The sequence below is a fragment of the Microcaecilia unicolor genome, chromosome 2 (assembly GCF_901765095.1).
Source record: "Microcaecilia unicolor chromosome 2, aMicUni1.1, whole genome shotgun sequence".
NCBI classification, from domain to species: domain Eukaryota; kingdom Metazoa; phylum Chordata; class Amphibia; order Gymnophiona; family Siphonopidae; genus Microcaecilia; species Microcaecilia unicolor.
The window spans coordinates 551018134-551039246 of NC_044032.1; the positions used below are offsets into that span (position 1 = coordinate 551018134).

Below are 21113 nucleotides of genomic sequence, written 5' to 3' on the forward strand. Positions count from 1 at the left end.
TTTATTAGCTTTAAATACTGTCTCCTCAAAATCTACAAAACAAGATAAAAACGATCCAAAAATACCATCTCCTAACCTCAAGCTGCCATAAACAGCCGCACCTTTCAACGTTTCTGAAACTGCAAGAAATGGGTGGTGAAAGGAGGGTGGAATGGTGGCAGGTTGTAAAATTAGCCAGGCAGCAGTGATATTTAGCTGCTGTCCAGGTAAGTTATACATTTAGTTTAGGTGTGCTTTGTTGTGGGCCTAAACTAAACAGATATCTCTGGTACAGTGATTGCATTGTTCATATATTCAATATCCTCAGATTATACATATAGCAGCACTGTATATAGATATTAAGACATGGTTGTTCAATACTCTCGTCATATCAGCTGAATATTGGCCTCAAGGATTTGTTACACTCTATACAGAATGTAATTTACAGGTACCAGACAGACCAAGAACTTCCAAAAAAACTAAGACCTACTGAACCAGGGTAACCATTGACTTAACTGCACCATTAAAAAATTATAGCTGCAGCTGAAAATAGATTTTTAATCAGGAAACATTAGGGATCAGATTCAGACATAGGCCAAGAGTACCTCACTTTAATTCACTCCGGGTATTCCAATTTTGTTTAAACTACTGCTGCATAGTGCTTCAAATATCAATTTTATAGAGTAATGAGTACTTTTGATTTATAATCCAGCAGATGCTTTGTACCTAAAAGTACATATCAGCTCTTTCACATTCACACCGGAAAGTGGTGGTAGACGGTGTGGAACATAAATGAGTTTGAAACAATTCTCAGGTAGCAAACTTCAAGCTTTCCTTCTTGGCTTTTCAGAATGGGCTCTAATCCTCCAAAGTTAAATGTTATATCTACTCTCCCAGCCAAATGGCTGCAGACATCTTCTGTGTTGAAGAATTTAGGGGGAATTCAGGACTTCTGCCAGGGCAAAAAGCCAATCCTTGAATGCTTAAAATTAAAACATCAGGAAGAATTCAAGGTCACCGTGATTACTGCAGTCAGGTCAATGTTTTGATGTTTGTGAGAAAAAAAGTAGAGGAGGACCAATTCAATTCCAACATGAGGGTAAACAGAAAAGTTTCTCACAAACTAACATCTGATTCGACACAGATCTGTGTTTTGGCGCACAAGCATTTGACTCAAAGTCAATAATATCTGCAAACATAGATAAGATTCAAGTAAAATATCTAACAAATACTTGAATTTTCTAATTTTCTATCTGCATATATATATATATATATATATATATATACAAATTCGTGGAATGTATCCTTCCACGAATTTGTATATATACAGATAGAAAATTAGAAAATTAAAAAAGAATAAATTTATGCACATATAAACATGATATATAATTTAAACTCAAATCTTTGGAATTGCACCAATAAGTAAAAAAAAAAAGATACAGGTGATTTGCCATGTACATAAATCATATTCAAAATATATATTTTGTATATAAGTTAAACACACAAACACAACATTAAATGGAAAAAATAAAAATGACACCAATAAATGAAAGACATTCTAAAACAGGAAGTGAATCGATTTTTCACTCTTTCAAAAAGTACAAATAATATGGAAATTCTCTTAAAACAAATAGGAGGAAATATTTTTTCATTCAAATAATAGTTAAGCTCTGGAATTTGTTGCCAGAGGATGTGGTAACAGCAGTTAGCATAAGATTCTGGAGGAAAAATCCATAGTTTGTTATTGAGATGGGCATGGGGGAAGCCACTGCTTGCCTATGATTAGTAGAATGGAATGTTGCTACTAACTGGATTTCTGCCAGGTACTTGTGACCTGGATTGGCCACTGTTGTAAGCAGGACATTGGGCTAAATGGATCACTGGTCTAACCCAGTATGGTTATTCTTATGTTCTTAGGAATATTGGTAATTTTAAGAATCATTCATACTGGTATGTCTTTCATTTATTGGTGTCATTTTTATTTCTTCCATTTAATGTTGCGTATTTTGTGTTTTTAACTATTCATATATATAGATATATATTATACACACACACACACATAATTATTGGTTTTGAATATGATTTATGTACATGGCACTCATCACCTATATCTTTTTTTCACTTATTGGAATGATTCCAAAGATTTGTACCATAACATTTAATTTTCTATCTGCATATAAATAAGTTAGTATATTTACGCCTATGTATGTTAGATGTTTTACTTGGATCTTATCTATGGTTGCAGATATTATCGATTCTTGAGGCAGGTGCTTGTGAGCCAAAACACAGATCTGCGTAGAGTCAGATTTTATACTTTGTGACAAACGTTTCTGTTTATCCTTATGGTGGCATTGAATTGGTCGTCCCCTTACTTTTTTCTCTCTTTTGGCTTTCTGTGTGAGGGGAAATTTTCTTCTTTTTTTTTGTGCTGATGTTTGAGAGACCATTTCTTTAAAAAAACAAATAAAAAGTGCAATACACATTACTTTTCTCATTGGAAAGGAAAATTGCAACTTACTCATACTGGTCTAGATTGTTTGATTTCTTCTCAGTCACATAGTTGCTCGGAATGTATCCTTCCACTCTGAAAGTGACCCACATAAAATCATATTGTCATTTTTAACCTTAGCACAAAGTAGGAACTTCCAGCAACACATACACTTTCTAAACATGCTTCTTTCCCACCAGCTTCTCAGTGCTCTACATGGAATGCAATCATTGATATTTGAAAAACCAGTAATCCCATCTCAATGCCAAACTGGACTGAATACTAACTGATAAGTGGTTCTGTAGGCCAGCTCTCCTTGAATGCATTCTCTATTACTGATATGGTCTCTTTGTAGGCTGTGGTACTTTTTAATGTATCAACAAAAGGCTACTTCTAATAACAACATTGTTGAACTGATGGATCAGATCACAAATTGACTCTGGTCTTAACCATGGTGCTGGCTTTTGTACAGCACCTTGACCAGACTGCACTACAATAATTATTAAAATACAGAGAAAGCTCAAACAGAGGACCAAGGAGAGGTACAGAGTCATTACTTGTAAAGGAAGATTAAGAGGTATAGCATATTGAATTTCAATGGGAAAGAGTAAGTTTCTTCAATAAAAGGGTCCCAGTAACAAGAAACCACCTGCATATATGAAAACAGCAAGTAAGAAATAGGTAAGTCTGAGAATGGAGAATGAGTAAAAAATTAATGCTAGGGAAAAAAAAAGATCACAGATAGAGGAAACAGGATCATAAATGCATTTATAAGTGAGGATTATGAATTTGTGCAATACCCTGTATGTGACAGAGAGAGAAGAAAAGCATCAAGGGTATAGAATGGGAACTTATGGGAAGGCGATATAGAAGGCACTCAGCAGAGTTTTATGGGCACTGAAGAAAGCGTAGAGTCAAGAAGTCAAGGTTAGAGTTGCAATAGTCCACAAATAAGAACCCATATCCTCCTTCATGCAAAGGTTAGTGAAGACCAGATTCTGCAGATACTGAAGAGCTAGTAACAGAGAGTGGAGGGAGTAAACATGCTATTAAAACCAAATTTCTCCAAGGTTGGAAAAATAGGGGCTAGAATAAAGAGTAAACTGAGGGACAAAGGGGACAGCAGGAAACTAACCCCTCAAAACATAAGTGAGGTTTTCTCTATGAGACATCACAAAATAATCAGAAGATCAATGTGAAGGGGTAATGTCAATGGAACAATTGAAAATGGAAATGGAAACCAAGAGGCCATGCACAGACTGAAAGAAAAAAAAAAAAAGCACTCAAAAAAATGAAACCCTGGGGGGAAACACCAAAGAATGGATTCTAAAGAAAATAGCTAATGACTGGATGCTGCTGAAGAACCAATGATAGAGGAACCAACCATAAACAATGTTCATGAAACCAACAGGTAACTGAGTGCCAAAGAGAATTTTATAAAACCCTTGTTGAATACAGCAAAGAGATTGTCAAGTACAAGAACAGTTGAGACAAATTGAGTATAAACAAGGTGAAATTTGGTATTACCAGAAAATGTTTTTGTATTGATTCCTGCTAGACCAATCCAGACCAATGGAGGAAAAGAAGCTGAACTCTTCCAGTGACATCACCAATATAAAGAACGGTGCAGCCTGCAACTTGTCAGTAAGCTTACACCAAAGCAAGAACAAAAATTATATACAATACTTAAAGCATTTTTTTAAACCCTCAGAGCCACTGTAAACTGAGATAAGATGGAAATCATAATTCTTGAATTAGAGGCAGTGAAGGAGCCAAGGAGCAACATAGGCCAATGCCCCTATGATGGTTATCCTCCTCTGATGTCTTCCTTCACGGGCCCTGGACAGTCAGTCTAGCAGGAATCAAGGAAAAGAAACTATCAGTTAATATCAAATTAACCTTCTTTTTCATCCTGCTAGACCAGTTCAGTCTAATGGGATATACTAAAACTCCATCCCTCGGGGCAGGAGGACAATATTCCCTCCAATCTCACCTGGCTAATACATCAATCTTGTAGTGTTTTCCAAAGGAGCATAGTGATGACCATGTTGCTGCTCTGCAAATACCTTCTATATGATGCCCAGGAAGTCAGTTAAGTTCCTGTGGAATTAGCCCAAGGCCCCTCTGGAACCACTCTTACTGAGGATATACCCAGTGCCAAGGAAGACTTAGCAGGAGCTTCATCTTTGCACATCCCTGCAAACAAGCCAAGAAGTGTCTGATTTCCTGAAGATGTTTGTCACCGAGACAGCATAAAAGGACTTTGAATTTCCAGTTTATACAATGCCCGATCTGACACTCATCTGAATGACTTAAAACTGACAGAAATCGCCTGATTCATGTGGAAGGGAGAACCACATTCAAAAGAAAACTGTGACAGTCAGACATGAAAGACAAAAGGATTCCTGGATGAGAGGGCCTGCAACTCTGAGACCCACCTTGCCAAACAGATAACCACCAGGTAAACCAATTTCAATATAAAATCCATGAGAGACCTGTTTCAAGGGCTCCAAGGGGAACTAGCACGTGGTACTCAGAGGGGGAGAAATCTGTTTAAACTTCAATTAAGAAATGTATACTATCAACCTGCACTATCAGATAGACTCATAAGAACGTTAAGTGGTGCCACCGGGACAGACTGAAGGTCCATCAAGCCCAGCATCCTGTTTCCAACAGTGGCCAATCCAGGTCACAAGTACCTAGCAAGATCCCAAAACAGTAAAACCGATTTTATGCTGCTTATCCTAGAAATAAACAGTGGATTTTCCCGTCCACCTTAATAATGGCTTATGAACTTTTCTTTTAGGAAATTATCCAAACCTTTTTTAATCCCTGCTAAGGTAACTGCTTTTACCACATTCTCTTGGAACGAATTCCAGAGTTTAATTGCACTAATTGCACGTTGAGTGAAGAAATATTTTCTCCAATTTGTTTTAAATTTACTACTTAGTAGTTTCATTGAGTGCCCCCCTCCTCTTTTTGGAAAGAGTAAATAAGTGATTCACCTCTACCTATTCTACTCTACTCATTATTTCATAGATCTCTATCATATCTCCCCTCAGCTGTCTCTTCTCCAAGCTGAAAAACCCTAGCTGCTTTAACCTTTCCTCACAGTCCTCCTATCCTCTATCATTTGTCACCCTTCTCTGTAACTTTTCTAATTCTGCTATATCTTTTTTGATATGTGGTGACCAGAACTGCACACAGTATTCGAGGTGCAGTCGCACCATGGAGCAATACAAAGACATAACATTCTCATTTTTGTTTTCCATTCTTTTCCTAATAACTCCTAATATTCTAGTTCCTTTCTTAGCCATCGCTGCACACTGAGCCAAGGGTTTCAATGCATCAATGATGACATCTAGATCCTAATGTGGAACCTTGCATCGCGTGCTGCCCTAACGTGCAGAACCTCAAGAAACACTTGTGGCAGTTCTAGATCATGATGTTAAAGTAAGCCACTGCTAGCTCTATTATAATTTACTGCCTACAAGCCTGAAAGCTATCAAAGTTGTGTATATTCAGGTCCAGTAGGTATTTTTCTGTCCCTTTAAGTTGAGGTGGTGAGAAATTGCCTGGGACAGATGGAGATCACCAAGTGCAACCTCTCTATCTGGAAGCGCAAAACATTGAGGGGTCCTTTTACTAAGCTGCGGTAAAAAAGGACCTTGCACTAGCAGCAGGAGCCGTTTTTGCTGCATGCTAAAGCCCCTTTAACTGCAGCAGTTTAAAAAAAGGCTGAAAAAAGAAAGACAGCTATGCTGCAAGATTGCTCTTACTGCATGGCCATGCCGGGGGGGGGGGGGGGGGGGGGGGGAGAACTTACCACCATCCATTGAGGTGGTGGTAAGGGCTCTGCACTAATTTGGTGGTAACGGGTGGCATGCAGGCGCTACCTGATTACTGCTGAGTAACCCCCTGCAGAATTATTTTTTGAATATTAAATACTGGACACTGGGAGTGGAACTACAACCAGCACCTGCATTGGGACAGCTGGATACACAACAAAGAAGACCCTATAATCCTCAACCTTTTCCCAGCTGGATACAAAATCCTACACTGGACCAGAAAGGGGAAAAAAAGGAGGAGGCCTCGCATTAATTTATAAATCCCACTTCACAATGGAAACCGCAGCAGAATCCATAACTCCGCAACTCAAAATCGTCTCCATTAGGATAAAAGACAAGACTCTACTTAACTATCTGACCTGCATCATATTCTACAGTCCTCCAGGAAACTGGAGCGAAGCCCAAACAAACCTTATGGACTTTATATCAAACACACGTGTAGCAAACCCAAATGTACTGGTAATAGGTGACATAACCTACACCTAGAGAATCAAAATACTAAATGCACAAGAGAATGCAACGAATTCCTACAACTGTGGGAATTCCATCAACCACGTGAACTCTACCCATGTAAATGGTTACACACTAGACCTAACAGCATACAAATTCTCAGCAGACCAGAACGTCACAATAAAGAACCTAAAATGGAGAGAAACTCCCTGGTCTGACCCCTTCAGACTAAGCCTGACCCTCGGCTGGAAGTTGAAGGGAACACACCAAACACTCCGCCAAACCTCATACAAAACAAGAGGGAAAACTGACACAGCAACATTCTGGCAAGCCAAGTATGGAAATCAATGGTCATCAACAACCAACTCCTCAGAATTCTTTGCAGAATGGGACAAAATATACACCATCATCCTAGATTAAAATAGCACCCATCCGAACCAAAAGCTCCCAAAAACCAACACCAACCCATGGTACAATGAAGAACTGAAGGAACTAAAAACACAATGCAGAAGTCAAGAGTGTGCAAGGAGAAAAAACAAAAATGAACAATAACCATATGGAAAGAAACACAAAAATGATACAAAAACAAAATTAAACAAGCGAAAATTCTACACAGAACACATAGGTCCCAATTACAAGGGCACAAAAAAAACTTTACAAGCTAGTAAACAATCTACTAGACATCAAAACAGTGACAACAACAAATGAAGCCCTACCACCTGCAGAAGAACTAGCCAAATATTTTGAAAATAAGATAATCAACTTACGCAAAATCTAACCCAGGATAACAACAATCATGAAACCCACACAGACCCACACCAACAGACTATACCTGGACAAATTTCACCCCACTTTCCACAAAGACAGTTGCCCAAATGATTAGAACATTCTCCTCCGCACACTGTCCACTAGATACATGTCCCAACTATATTATGAAAACAACCCTCAACTATTTCACTGAAGATCTCATTTCCCACCTAAATGTCATGCTCCAGGAAGATCTATTCCCACCATATAAAGGAAATATTTTGCTCACACTAATCCCGAAAGACTCAAAGAAAAACAGCAACGATATCACTAACTACAGGCCAGTTGCATCAATTCCACTACCAACCAGGATGATGGAAGGCGTGGAGGGGCATAATCGAACGGGGCACCCACGTTTTCATGAGGGCGTCCTCGCAGGATGGCCCCGTAAAGGGGCGGGGCAACCCGTATTATTGAAACAAGATGGGCGTCCATCTTTCGTTTCGATAATACGGTCGGGGACACCCAAATCATGAAATTTAGGTCAACCTTAGAGACGGTTGTCCTTAGGTCGTTTTTGAGATGGTCGTCCCCGGTTTTTGGCGATAATGGAAACAAGAGTATGCCCATCTCAAAAACAACCAAATCCAAGCCATTTGGTCATGGGAGGAGCCAGCATTTGTAGTGCACTGGTCCCCCTCACATGCCAGGACACCAACCGGGCACCCTAGTGTTCGTCAGGGATGCCCTTCTTTTTTCCATTATTGGCCGATGACGCCCATCTCCTAAGCACCCCCCAGTCCCGCCTTCGCTACACTGCCGGCACGCCCCCGTGAACTTTGGTCGTCCCCGCGACAGAAAGCAGTTGAGGGCGCCCAAAATCGGCTTTCAATTATGCCGATTTGGGTGACCTTGTGAGAAGAACGCCCATCTCCCGATTTGTGTCGGAAGATGGGCGCCCTTCTCTTTCGAAACTTCACTTGATAGCGGCCAAACAACAAACTACATCAATAAATTCTCCATACTGCATGAATCCCAATCAGGCTTCAGACCCCACCACAGTACTGAAATAGTGCTTTTCACACTCCTGACTAAATTCAAATATGAAATCTCAATAGGCAAAAAAAGATCTTATTACTCCAGTTTGACATTTCAAGAGCATTTGACAAGGTGGACCACCAAATCCTACTAAAGATACTTGACAAATTAGGAATTGAAGGGAAGATACTCAAATAGATTAAGGGATTCCTGACCACTAAGTCATATCAAGTAAAGTCAAACACAGTAATCTCCCCACCTTGGAAAGCGGAGTCCCACAGGATTCACCACTCTCACCAATATTATTCAATCTGATGATCCCACTAGGAAGATCATTATCCAAACAAGGTCTCAATCCCTTCATACATACCGACAATGTCACACTTTATATCCCCTTCAAAAATAACCCTTCAGAAATTACCTCCAAAATCACAAATAGCATGAATGCCATGGAATCACTGGATTCAGCCTTCATGTTAAAATTAAACAAGGATAAAAAAAGCACAGCATCATATTACCAACTCCGCACAATAAGGAACATTTCACAAGCATCAACGCCCTAGGCTCATCACTCCCAGTCTCAGATAACCTGAAAATCCTTGGCATCAACATAGACTGCGAGCTATCAATAGAAAACCAGGTTAAAGCCACCAAAAAGAAAATGTTCCACACAATGTGGAAACTCAAACACATAAAACAACACTTCCCAAGCAATGTATTTTGCAACATGATCCAAACAATGGTTCAAGCCCATATGGACTACTGCAATGGTTATCTACATAGGTTGCAATGACCAAATCCTGAAAAAATAAACCTACAAACAGCACAAAACACAGCAGCCAGACTCATTTTTGGTAAAACCTGATTCAAAAGCGGTAAACTCCTCCTTCAAAAATTACATTGGCTACCGATCAGGGCATGCATAGCCTTCAAGATATGCTCTCTACCAAACCAAATTATTTATTTTCGGCCTAGCACCGGGCTACATGACTAACCTAATAGATCTACCAATCCGGAACACAAATTAATCAGCGAGATCTCACCTAACCCTTCACTTCCCCAGGTGCGAAGGCATTAAATACAAATCAACATACGCCTCAAGCTTCTCATATGTTAGCACCAAGCTTTGGAACGAACTACCAAAAGTCCTAAAACTCAAGGACATTCACCTTATCTTCCGAAAACATCTAAAGACCCATCTCTTCAGAAAATTCACTCCCACTGAACCAACTTACTCATCCAAACTACCACACAATAACCAGTAGACAGCAACAGCACAAAACTCTCCTAGCTCAAATCAACACAATCACTTAATGTGCTCACTCGGAAACCAAAAGGCTTATTTTCGAAAGAGAAGGGCACCCATCTTTTGACACAAATCGGGAGATGGGCGTCCTTCTCTCAGGGTCGCCAAAATCGGCATAATCAAAAAAAGATTTTGGGCGTCCCCAACTGTTTCCTGTCGTGGGGACGACCAAAGTTCGGAGGCGTATTGAAGGCAGGACTGGGGCGTGCCTAACAGATGGGCATCCTCGAGCAATAATGGAAAAAAGAAGGGCGTCCCTGACAAGCACTTGGCTGACTTTACTTGGTCCATTTTTTCTTATGACCAACCTCAAAAAGGTGCCCAAACTGACCAGATGACCACTGGAGGAAATCTGGGATGACCTCCCCTGACTCCCCCAGTGGTGACTAACCCCTCCCACCCTGAAAAAAACTTTGAAAACTTTTTTTGCCACTCTCAAATATCATACTCAGGTCCATCGCAGCAGTATGCAGGTCCCTGGGGGGGGGGGGGGAGGTGTGTGTGTGTCAGCAGAGGCATAGCGGAGGCAAAGCAAAGGTGTGGACGTCCTTCTTTCAAACATTTTGGACGTCCTGAACTGCCCCCCCCCCCCCCCACCAACAGGGACGGCCAAATTTCAAGGGAGTGGATTGGAGTGGAGGAGTGGACTAGTGGTTAGAGCACTGGTCTTGCAATCCAGAGGTGGCCGATTCAAATCCCACTGCTGCTACTTGTGATCCAAAATCCAAATAAATAAAGGGGGTATGGGACGCACAGCAAAGGCATGGACGTCCTTCTCACAGAAACATCCATTTTGGACATTCTCAACTGCTTTGGGGTTCACAGCTGCCGGCTCCCAATATTGCTGCTCATTCTGGGACCTCCTCTGGCCTGATCAACTGATGAAGGCGACAGCAGTAACTACATTTTCATCCACACTTGCTACCTTCCAGCACAGCCTGGCACTTCCAAGTTCACTGCTGCTGTCAGAAACTCCTGATCCTCTTGCCAGCTCTTAAAAGAAAACTACCTCCACAAAAGATGCTCATATTTAAAACAAAAAAAAATTGAGAGGGCAGAGAGCCAGCAGTTGGGGAAGAGGAAGAACGAGAACCATTTCCGTTGAGGCACAGTGTTCCTTTCACAGAAGCAGTGGCAGGGTGAGGCTCATCAAACCAGATAAATGCATGTTAAAAAAAATCCAACAATGTGGTGAAATTCAACAGTAATCTTTAGCCTCAACACTGAAAGAGGAGTCCAATTAAGTCAGTATTACAACAATTACACAACAGAAAAAAAAGGGAAAACAGACCCCTGCTGATTTCTTGCTCTCCACCAATGAACATCCTTTTTTTCAAGTACGATATATTCCTCTCCTTTCACTAGATCCAAATCATGTGGCTCAGCAGCATGGAAATCAAACATTGCTATTACAAGCTCTTCTTCTTCCACTTCCTCATCAGGTGGTGGTGGTGGTGGTGGTCTTGACTAAACCAGATAGAAAATTAAACAATTTTAGAACACCAATAAACAGTTAAACTTTTTCACTGCTTCAGGAGACAAAAATCAACAGTGCTAGACTGATATATTGTCCTGGAGAAAAAAAGGAAAGATGACCAGAAAAAGAAATTCAGGCACCATTACTTATTAAAATAGTCACTTGGAAGGTAATTTTAAGCCTATTTTAAAAAAGCGACATAGGCGCTTGTGTGCCCTAATAAATCAGGTTTCTAGAATCAATCTCAGTAACGCGGAAATGCCCATGCACAAGTTTACATGCCAGATACAGAGAGTAGCAGTATTAGGCTGCACACAGGGGCTCCTCAAGACAATGAAGTGACCAGCTGATGTCCTCTTCAAGTGCCAAGAAATGGGTATAAAACTCAAGGCTGCAACAGCACATAGGTGTTGGTGCATGCCATGAAGGAGCCTTGAGGGATTTACTAATATCCAAGATACCTCCTTGACTGGCGCGCTGCCTGCTGAGCACTGGGGAAGAATAGGTAATGCCCTGTTTAGCATGCATTTGTACGCTTATTGCATTCAGAGCTGGTGAGCATGTTGATACATCTCAATTACATGAAGTAAACTGAATTACTACTGTTGGTTGTGGTGGACCTGGGGAAGAGGAAAATTGAACTTCAGAATGTAGACTTCCTCCCCCCTCCCTTCCCCAAAGTCTTCAGACAAATGGATAAACATGTAAGGATGGGATATGTGAAACTGTTAGGACTGGAGAGTCATTCTCTGCACTAGGTTCTTCCTTAAGCCCAAGAGGCAGACACTCCACCACAACCCATGATCTTTTGGATAGCCTTAGGGCACCTCTGGCTGGAGGATTTGCAAATGCTTTGTTAGAAACTAAAATAGTGCAGGAGTTCCCATCCCCTAACTTGGAGTCTTTGGACAACAGACATTTCCATTTCACAGCTGGAGAATACATTCCAGGGAGAAAATTTCCCTTCTGGATATTTGGAATATCTTTTCTGGGACTGAGGTTCTTTTAAGAGGAACCATTTCTCAGATGCACACCTTATCCAAGGATGCAGTGGACAAATTAAAGGAATTTGATGAGAGCACTTTAAAACTGCAGAGATTATGTAATATCATAGAACCTCAGATCAGGAAATTCAATGTCAATGGGATATCTGCAATTTAAAGTCTAGTTTAATTTTGCATCGGAAATTGAAATCACTGTAAAAATGTGGTTAGGTCTAAGAATAAGGTTCCTGAATTCTCCAGTAAGATTATTATCTCTTGTTGAGGAAATTTTTCTCTGAGGGAGTTGGCATCTCTAGACAATGTTTCCATGGCACCTACAGTGGATTGGGGGGTTGATTTAACATAACACTACTCAGAGAGCAGCTCTCCTGGTTTCATTTGTGTCTACATGAGATAAGAGTATGATCTTTAAGTCTTACTTTAAAGTATAAAGATGTATTGTTTTGTGAGAAAAAAATGCAACTTATCCCACTAAACTGAAGCGTAAAGATACCCGAGAAATGCTTTTTTTTTTTTTTGTCCTTGGTTAAGGTGGTTTTCAGGATATTTTAAATTAGGTGCTCTTACTTTCAGCGTTATCCTCCTGATCACATTTTTTTTCTTTGCTTTCTTTCTTCCTCGTTTTATGGGGGCTAGATATATGAATGTTAGGATTTAAGATTTTTTTTTCTTTGTGAGATGGTCTGATTACTTCTATCGTTTTTTAAACTTTATTTTCAGATTCTGAATATAAATAAAATAAATACACATGTACATCACAACTCTGCCTCCACTTTGACCAACTATGTCCCCAAGAATATCTATGTGCCCCCCACAAAAGTAGATGCACTCTGCATGTGTATTTTTAAACCAGAAATGATCACACAATTTTATAAAAGCCCTCTTTTGCATATAAAATCAGCTTTGCACAAGGGAAAAGCTTTATAAAATTACCTCCCGTTAATAATCAAGTGATCTGTTGAATAAAGCACCTTCCCCCAGTATGTGTATTCTTTGTGCTCTCTCAGAGGGTTGATATGCACATGGTATTTTAATTCCATTGAAAAATTAGTTTTATTCAATAACAGAAGGCAGTATAAGTGGTACCAGTATAATATATACCAAAGCAGTGCATTAAAAGCTTCCTTATAGCAAAGAAAACATAATAAAAGGAAAAAATGCCTTACGTGAGAATCTTTAACATTCACTCTTCTCAGGGCTGTACAAGTGAGTTTGAACATATAGGCCAGACAGACATATGTACAGTTTGACAGCTTGTATCCACAGGGCTACCCCTCAAAACAGCAGTCGTTTGACAGGAACTGCAGAATGTCTTTTTGGATGGAAGGACCAAGCCAGAAGATGTAAGCAATAATGCAAAATCCAACCAGGTCAAGAAGACACCAGAAAGAAACAAATCCTAGCGATGCTCAAGTTCTGCAATTTAAGTGAAGGTTTGCATTTTGAAATTCAGTCCCTTTGAGTGTTGACCTCTGCTGTTACATGATATCTGATGCAGGCTTCTGCCAAATCATGGCCACAAGTGCTTATCTAAATTTAACAACCAAACAATCTTGTTTGTCATACTGGCTTTCGATTGGTCTTCATTTCTTCCTGGTGTCTCCTGAGCAGGTTGGATTTTGAATTACTGTTAGAGGTCCACATGCCAGCTTTGTAAAATCAGAATTTAGACATCTATGCATGATAGACTTCTAAGTACCTGTTTATGGAAATCCAAAACATGATTAGCATTTCTAAAATAAAGTACCAGTATTGATGGGGCCATGACCCATAGACCACCCCATTCCACTGCTAAGCTCCTAAGGCAGCAAAGATAGTACCCATAATATTTACTGCTGTGCTCCTGTCACATTTGAAGCCAGAAAAAAAATTGCTGGGAAAGACTAATGGTGGAGAAATGGTTATGATGCAACCTCATTGTTTGAAGCTGCAATTCTCAATACAGTTGAGAAGAATAGAATAGAGCAGGGCTGACATTTCCATCAGGTCACCTACAGTACCTAAATTTTATGATGGTGCTACACGAAAGGTGCTGAGTTGACTGCTATTTTAAAGTTTTATGTTTTTTGCCATCCTCCAGGGGCTGCATTTATATTACTGCTATACACATACTGATGCCTGCTAAGTTTATATATAGCCTGGGGAGGGTGAAGGGGAACACCCTATGGCCCAATAACCTTGAGCTGGCCTGACTGCAGAAGGGACATTAATTCTTATTTTGAGAATTATAGTATGATACAGGAGTAAAGCTTTTAGAAATGTTTACGACTGAGTGGTGAAAAAAAAAAGAAGACGACTGTCCCCAAAGCACAACACAAAAATAAAGAAAAACAATTGGGGGAGAACAACATAATTCCAAACAGGGGAAACAGTTTATTGATAATACTAAAAATAAGATACAAAGGCTGATAAGTCCAAAATATCAAGAAAACTAATGGACTTCACACAGCAAGTGCCTGCCTTAGGAATCAGAGATATTCCAGTCTAGTTGACAACGGCAAAATTGTTAGCCACGGGAAGTATGGTTTATGGTTTATTAAAACTTACTATACCACTCTGTCATATGGCAGAGTACAGCAGCGTACAATCTAAAAATGTAGAAAGGAAAAGAACTCCATTAATGACAGAAAAAGTGCACATTCATTCTAATAAAGAGAGGATAGAGGAGCAGAACAGTAAAACAGAGATAAAATGTAGTGGTCACAACTATCACAGGGAACCCCAAGGGAGCCATCAGTCCCCAAAAGCTTGCTTGAAAAGACAGGTCTTTAGATTAACCTTAAAGGATTTCAGGAAGGGGTCACTATAGAGGGAGAGGAGAAGTGCATTCCAAATGTGGAGGGGACAGAGGAAAAAGAAGGCGCTGCATCTGGTGGATTCTAAGTGGGCAGCCAGTGCTGGCGTTCCAGCAAGGGAGTGACATGATCGGTTTAATGAGAATGATGCAAAAGTCTTATTGCAAAATTTTATAAGTTTGTAGTCTCTTCAATGTGGCATGGGGAAAACCTGCATAAATAATATTACAGTAGTCAAGACAGGAAGTGAAGAGCGAGAGAACAAGTGTGCGAAAGTTATTGTGGTCAAAGAAACAAACAGTCCACAACTGATGAAAAGTGAAGCAGCAGAATTTTGATATATGAGAGAGCTGAGGTATGAAAGGTAAGAGTCCAAAAGGATACCTAAATAGTGAAATGACAGCACTGGTTGGAACAGAGATCCAAAAAGGGTGATAGGAGAGGATTATGGATCGGTAAATCCCGAGAACCAGCACAGTACAGTTTTACCCTTATTAAGAACAAGATGTTGTTTAAAGAGACAAGTTGCTACAGCATCAAGGCAAGCCTGTAGTGGGGCAACTGAGAGAGGTGAACAAGTGTTAAAAATAAGAATGTTGTCCGCATAGAAATAAGCTGAGATACCAAATGATTGAATAAGAGCTGCTAGAGAACTCAGGAACAGATTAAAAAGTAACGCAGAGAAGACAGAACTCTGGGAAACACCAAACTGAAGTTGCCATTTTTGAGAGATAGCAGAGGAAGTAAGCACTTGAAAGGAATGGTGGGAAAAGAAAGAACTTGAACCAGGCCAGAACTATATCTAAAATTCCCAGAGATGATAGACGAACAGAGATGGATTGACAGTGGCCAGGGCCCCTGGTCAGTAAAGGTCACTGCCCCCCACCCGGTCACTGCACCGCCATCCCCCCTCTTGCACCACTGCAGTTGCCACCGCCTTCCCTGGTCCTACCTTGAAGGGCCCTTGTGGTCTAGTAGCTTCTTTGGGGGCAGAATACCACTCTTTCCTGCCTGCTATTGCTACTGCCGGTGGCAGAACCGCCGTGTTTTCAAAATGGCTGCCAAGACTTACTGCGGTAGTCTTGTAGGTCTCAGCAGTCTCGTAAGACTGCCGCAGGAAGCCTCAGAACCCATTGCTAAAACATGGTAGTGGCAGCAGGCAGGAAAGAGTGCGATTCTTTCCTGCCCCCGCAGAGGCCACTAGACCACCAAGACCCTTCAAGGTAGGACTTGGGAGGGCTGTAATGTGCAGCTGCAAAAGGCAACCGAGCAGAGCCTCTGGGCACTCGGGCACTGCCCAGTTCCCTGAATAGTCAGCCTGCCCCTGTAGACAGAGAGAGAAGAAAATTAACAAGGTCAAAGGTGGCCGGGAGATCTAGAGAAACTGCCAGAACCAGTTTATGTTGATCAAAGTGGGAGTGAGGTTCACTTGGCAAAGATGTGATGATGGTTTCTGTACTATGGTGGTTCTGAAAGCTGGCTTGATGAGGGTAAAAAGAAGTACTTTTTCAGAAAAACAGATAGCTGTGTAAATAAAATTTTCTCAAGAATCTTAAAGAAAATATTTGAAACTGTACAATAATGACTCTGTACAGCTGGCTCAGAGCCAGGTTTCTTCAAGACGGAATGTACAACAGCCGTTTTCCATAAGTAAGGGAATTGGCCAGAGGTTAATCTAAGAATAATGATTGGCAGAAGTGTGGGAGTAGACCTAGCTCTGGGATTTTAAGCCAGTACAGGGTTATCAGCCAATAAGTCACACTATAACAAAGCTGATGAAACAACAAATAGAAATTAGATCGCTTTATGTGGCTCTTAGGCTGTCTTTTATTGACACAAATGATCTCATTTCTACATGCTGTTGTTTCATCATTTTTATGGTGTTACAGCTTTATGTTATAGTGTGACATTGGCTGATATCCCTGTACTGCCACTCACTGGCTAACAATTTTCCATTGTCAACTAGACTGGAATATCTCTGACTCCTGAGGCAGATGCTTGCCATTCCAAAACACAGGACTGTCTCAAGTGCATTCAGTCTTCTTGATATTTTGAACTTATCAGCCTGTGAATCTGACATTTTTTTAGTAATATCAATAAATTGTTTCCCCTTAGTTAGAATTACATTGGTCTCCCCAATTGTTTTTTTTTTTTGTTCTACAATTGGGTGATTTACTGCATCTGTATTCTTTGGGGATGAAAACATCTTAGCTCTGCCCTGACTAAGTAGCCAATAAAGACTATCATCATATGAGTATTGATTACAGAAATATTAATCTATTACATTTCTTTCAGTGAGATTAAGCTGCTGCACTGAACTTCAAAAAATAACAGACAACTAAATTAAAGTAAACCTTTGATATTTTTGAGCTTTCCTACCTTAACTGCATTTGGTATTGGAGGAAGTGGCTTTCTTGTTACTAAAACCAAACAACAGAACAGAAGTTAATTTTGCAATGCTAGCAAAAGAAATTAGAATATTTACAATAATTCTACAACTACGAAAGAAAAAAAAACCCACACAGTTAATAAGAGATGTTTGATTTTCATACAAACGGAGGGAATAGAGAGACAGGTAATTCTAGGTTCTGGAGAGCTGCAAAAAGCTTGAGCAATCAGGATGAAGCAAAATGTGTAGACTAATCAGCTTTTTCTACATCTGTCTTAAAACCACAAAACTGCTATTTTAAAAAATAGATGCATCTGGTTGAGCAAGCCAAGAACTTATTAAATGCTTCTGCTATTTGCTTTTTGTCCTGAGTTTACTAGAACATGCAGAAAATGCCAGAACTGATCTTAACCACCTTCCCGGCAACCCAAAAAACCACTTACAGGTTGGTTTTCCTTCTAAATAGCTTCATGACCAGGGGCACTTGTCATAACCCCTCCATCATAGGTCAACCCTTGGCGCCACTTCTACATGCTGTAGAGCACTGTACAGGCCTTATTTGTGCACATACTCATATCCTATTACATCCTACCCATAAACCTGGGCTCCACTCTGCTCCTGAGCAAGTACCTTATTTACAAAACTACCCCCTTTCAGTTTCTGGGGACAAAACCCATGGTGACAATTCCCAGAAAAGCATCGAGACCACTCACCAAGAAAATCAGGGACACTACAGTGATTTACTTTCCTATATTACTGATTAGTCATGAGATTCAGCGCTAACAATTTCGTGTTTATTATTTAAAAAATAGAACAATGAACATTCTGAGATATTGAAAAAAAACTGCACTCAACAGGCAGGTAAAAAGGAAGAGGAATTTTACAACACTAAGTTAATCAGCTGAGACCCTGATCTCTGGCTTTCTTCCCAGCTTATGACTCTGCAGGGTCTGAAACTGTCTGCTGCCTCTCTCTGTCAGCTGTAACCAGGGCTGCCGAGCAACAGTGCCTGGCCTGGGCAGAGCTGTTGCCCCCCTATTTGGGCCACAACTGCCACCCCCCTACTGGGGCCCCCACAGCCCCTGCACCTACTCCTACCTCAGTCTGTCACTCTCCTGCTCCTGTGTGCTGGGACCCTGGTTATTATCGTGTTAACGCAATCACCCAGGTCCCGACACACAGGAGCAGAAGAGAGACAGAACGAGGGAACAGAACCTTCTGCCTGCTTCCAGAAGCCTTGCTACTAAAGGGCCCAGGGAATCTTGCCCCCTTCTCCTCTCAGCGGCCTTGACTGTAACTAAACCACTAGTCCTTTCAAGGGGGTGCAGCAGACCAACTCTGTCGACTGTCAGCCAGTGACTGTAAAATGATGCATTATTATGCTTCCATTTGATGGAGAGCTTAAAGAAGATTTGAGCTTACAAAGACAAAACTCAGATGTTTAGACTTGGGGTTTTTTTTTACCAAGAATGGGGCAGACTATGAAGCTTGGTAGATTCTCTAATATTTTTGAGGTCTTGTGTGAAATATTTTAAGGAGGGAAAGCCTATTTTGATAGGACAGACTCCAAGTTAACCAGGCCAAGCAGACTACTAGCATTACCACTTAAGAATCCAGAAAAACTTTTAAATTAGTTCATGAGGGAAAAGCTGACAGTTGCTCAGAAGTGCATAATTTAGACAGAGACTTCTTTACTGGATACTGACAAAATATACAGGTTAGTTCTCCCTGGTTAGTTATAATCTGGACATGATAAAATTAAGATGGCAGACATAATTAAAACACAAAACAAACTTCACATTAGAAAAGACCAGAACACATTCATGTCACTTTTTAAGAAGGAAGAAAAAGCCTCAGATCCAGGGCTACTTTCACACAACTGCAAACATCTACTACTACTACTATTAAACATTTCTATAGCGCTGTACAAATTAACATGAAAAAGACAGCCCCTGCTCAACAGAGCTTGCAATCTAAATTGGACAGATGAACAGACAGCTAGGGGTGGGGAAATTGCAGTGGTAGGGATGATAAGTGAGGGTGTTGAGTAAGAAAGTCATGGTTAGGAGTCGAAAGCAGTAGCAAAGAGGTGGGCTTTAAGCCTAGACTTGAAGACAGCCAGAGACTGAGCCTGACGTATTGGCTCAGGGAGTCTATTCCAGGCATAGGGAGCAGCGAGATAGAAGGAACGGAGCCGGGAGTTAGCAGTGGGGGAGAAGGGGGACGACAGGAGACATTTACACAGCGAACGGAGTTCATGGGGAGGAGTGTAGGGAGAGATGTAGGGAGACCTTCTTCAGGAGGTCTATGTCCTGTCATAGCCTACTGGAACATCAGATTGGTATTTGATTCACAGAGCAAGATTCATGTACTCTAATGATCTACCACATCAAAACAACAACAACTTGTCTAAAGTACTTGGAAAAAAAATCCCAGAATTTAAGGAAACTTGGTGTTCATTGAAGATGCAGCTGATATTCTGTCCTTTATTCACATCAGAAAAAAAAGTATAGCAATAAGTTATTTGCAAAACTGTCACAGATATGCTGATAATGACTCACACATACACTGCAGATCAATAAGAAAATCAAACAATTACTATAATAAAAAATTAATGAGGGGGCAGGGAGGGGAAGGAATTTATACTGTCTGAAAATCTGAAAGTTGAGATGTAATGCTTGTTGGTTGTAAACATTTTATGATTGTTCCTCTGTTTCAGTTACATCGCTGTTTCTGCATTGACTGTTGTAACTTTTGTCATTAATAGAGATATCAAAAAATAAAAAGTTAAGCACTTACTGTCACCAAATAAATTATATTCTTCACAGCCAGGTGCCAACTTCTCAGTTTGCCTACAGCACTGATAACTTCCTTCGGTCCAGAACTGAGGGTGATACTTTGCCACAATGTGATTATTAACCTTAATTTCTACAATTTGAAAAAAAGTATGGTTTAAAAATCTCTATTAAAATTCTTATATTCTGTTTAACAAACAAAAATGCCTGTTCATTACATTCATAAAAAAAATACAAACAAATACAAACATAAGCATATCTAGCAATTCATTGAAAACCTTAAAACACCTTCCAAAAACGTTGATATTTTCAGGTATCTCAGGCTATAAAGCGGCACATCTTCAACAACTTTTTAAAATGTTTTAACACTGCTCTCCAGCCTGATTTCCTTGGGAAGACAATTCCACCATGTAGGTGAAATCACTGAGAACATTTTTGATCTGAACCTTTCACCCTTAACTGCATTTATAAATGGAATTTCTATCAGCAAGTCCTGACTCGATCTTAAAAGTTCTTTGAAATGTACCTTTTCAATCTAGCATTCAAATAAGCTGGACAACCATTCTTCAATCCATCAAATGTGGTAATGAAAAATTTAATTTAATTATAGAGTACTGGCAACCAATGGAGCTCCCTCAACATAGATTAGGTACTTCCATATATTGGTCTGCCCAGGAGGAATGTTGCTGCTTATGGACATATAATAACTCTTCCTCTCTACGATTCCTTAATGTGTCTGTACACACAAACCTTATTCTACCACAACATTACTGTATTTATTCATAACCGGAATTGGC

General features: G+C 40.2%; 1 protein-coding gene across 5 annotated transcripts in view; it reads right to left on the reverse strand.

The window, feature by feature from the left end:
• Positions 1-21113, reverse strand: part of TEC (tec protein tyrosine kinase) — a 169723-nt gene that overhangs the window by 64789 nt on the left and 83821 nt on the right. For all 5 annotated transcript variants that reach the window (XM_030191357.1, XM_030191356.1, XM_030191360.1 and 2 more), the window contains 4 exons: positions 20321-20449; positions 17512-17552; positions 11148-11323; positions 2498-2563 (listed from right to left, as the gene is read on the reverse strand). In XM_030191357.1, coding sequence (XP_030047217.1) covers positions 2498-2563; positions 11148-11323; positions 17512-17552; positions 20321-20449 — 412 coding nt within the window. The remainder of the gene's footprint in view (positions 1-2497; positions 2564-11147; positions 11324-17511; positions 17553-20320; positions 20450-21113) is intronic.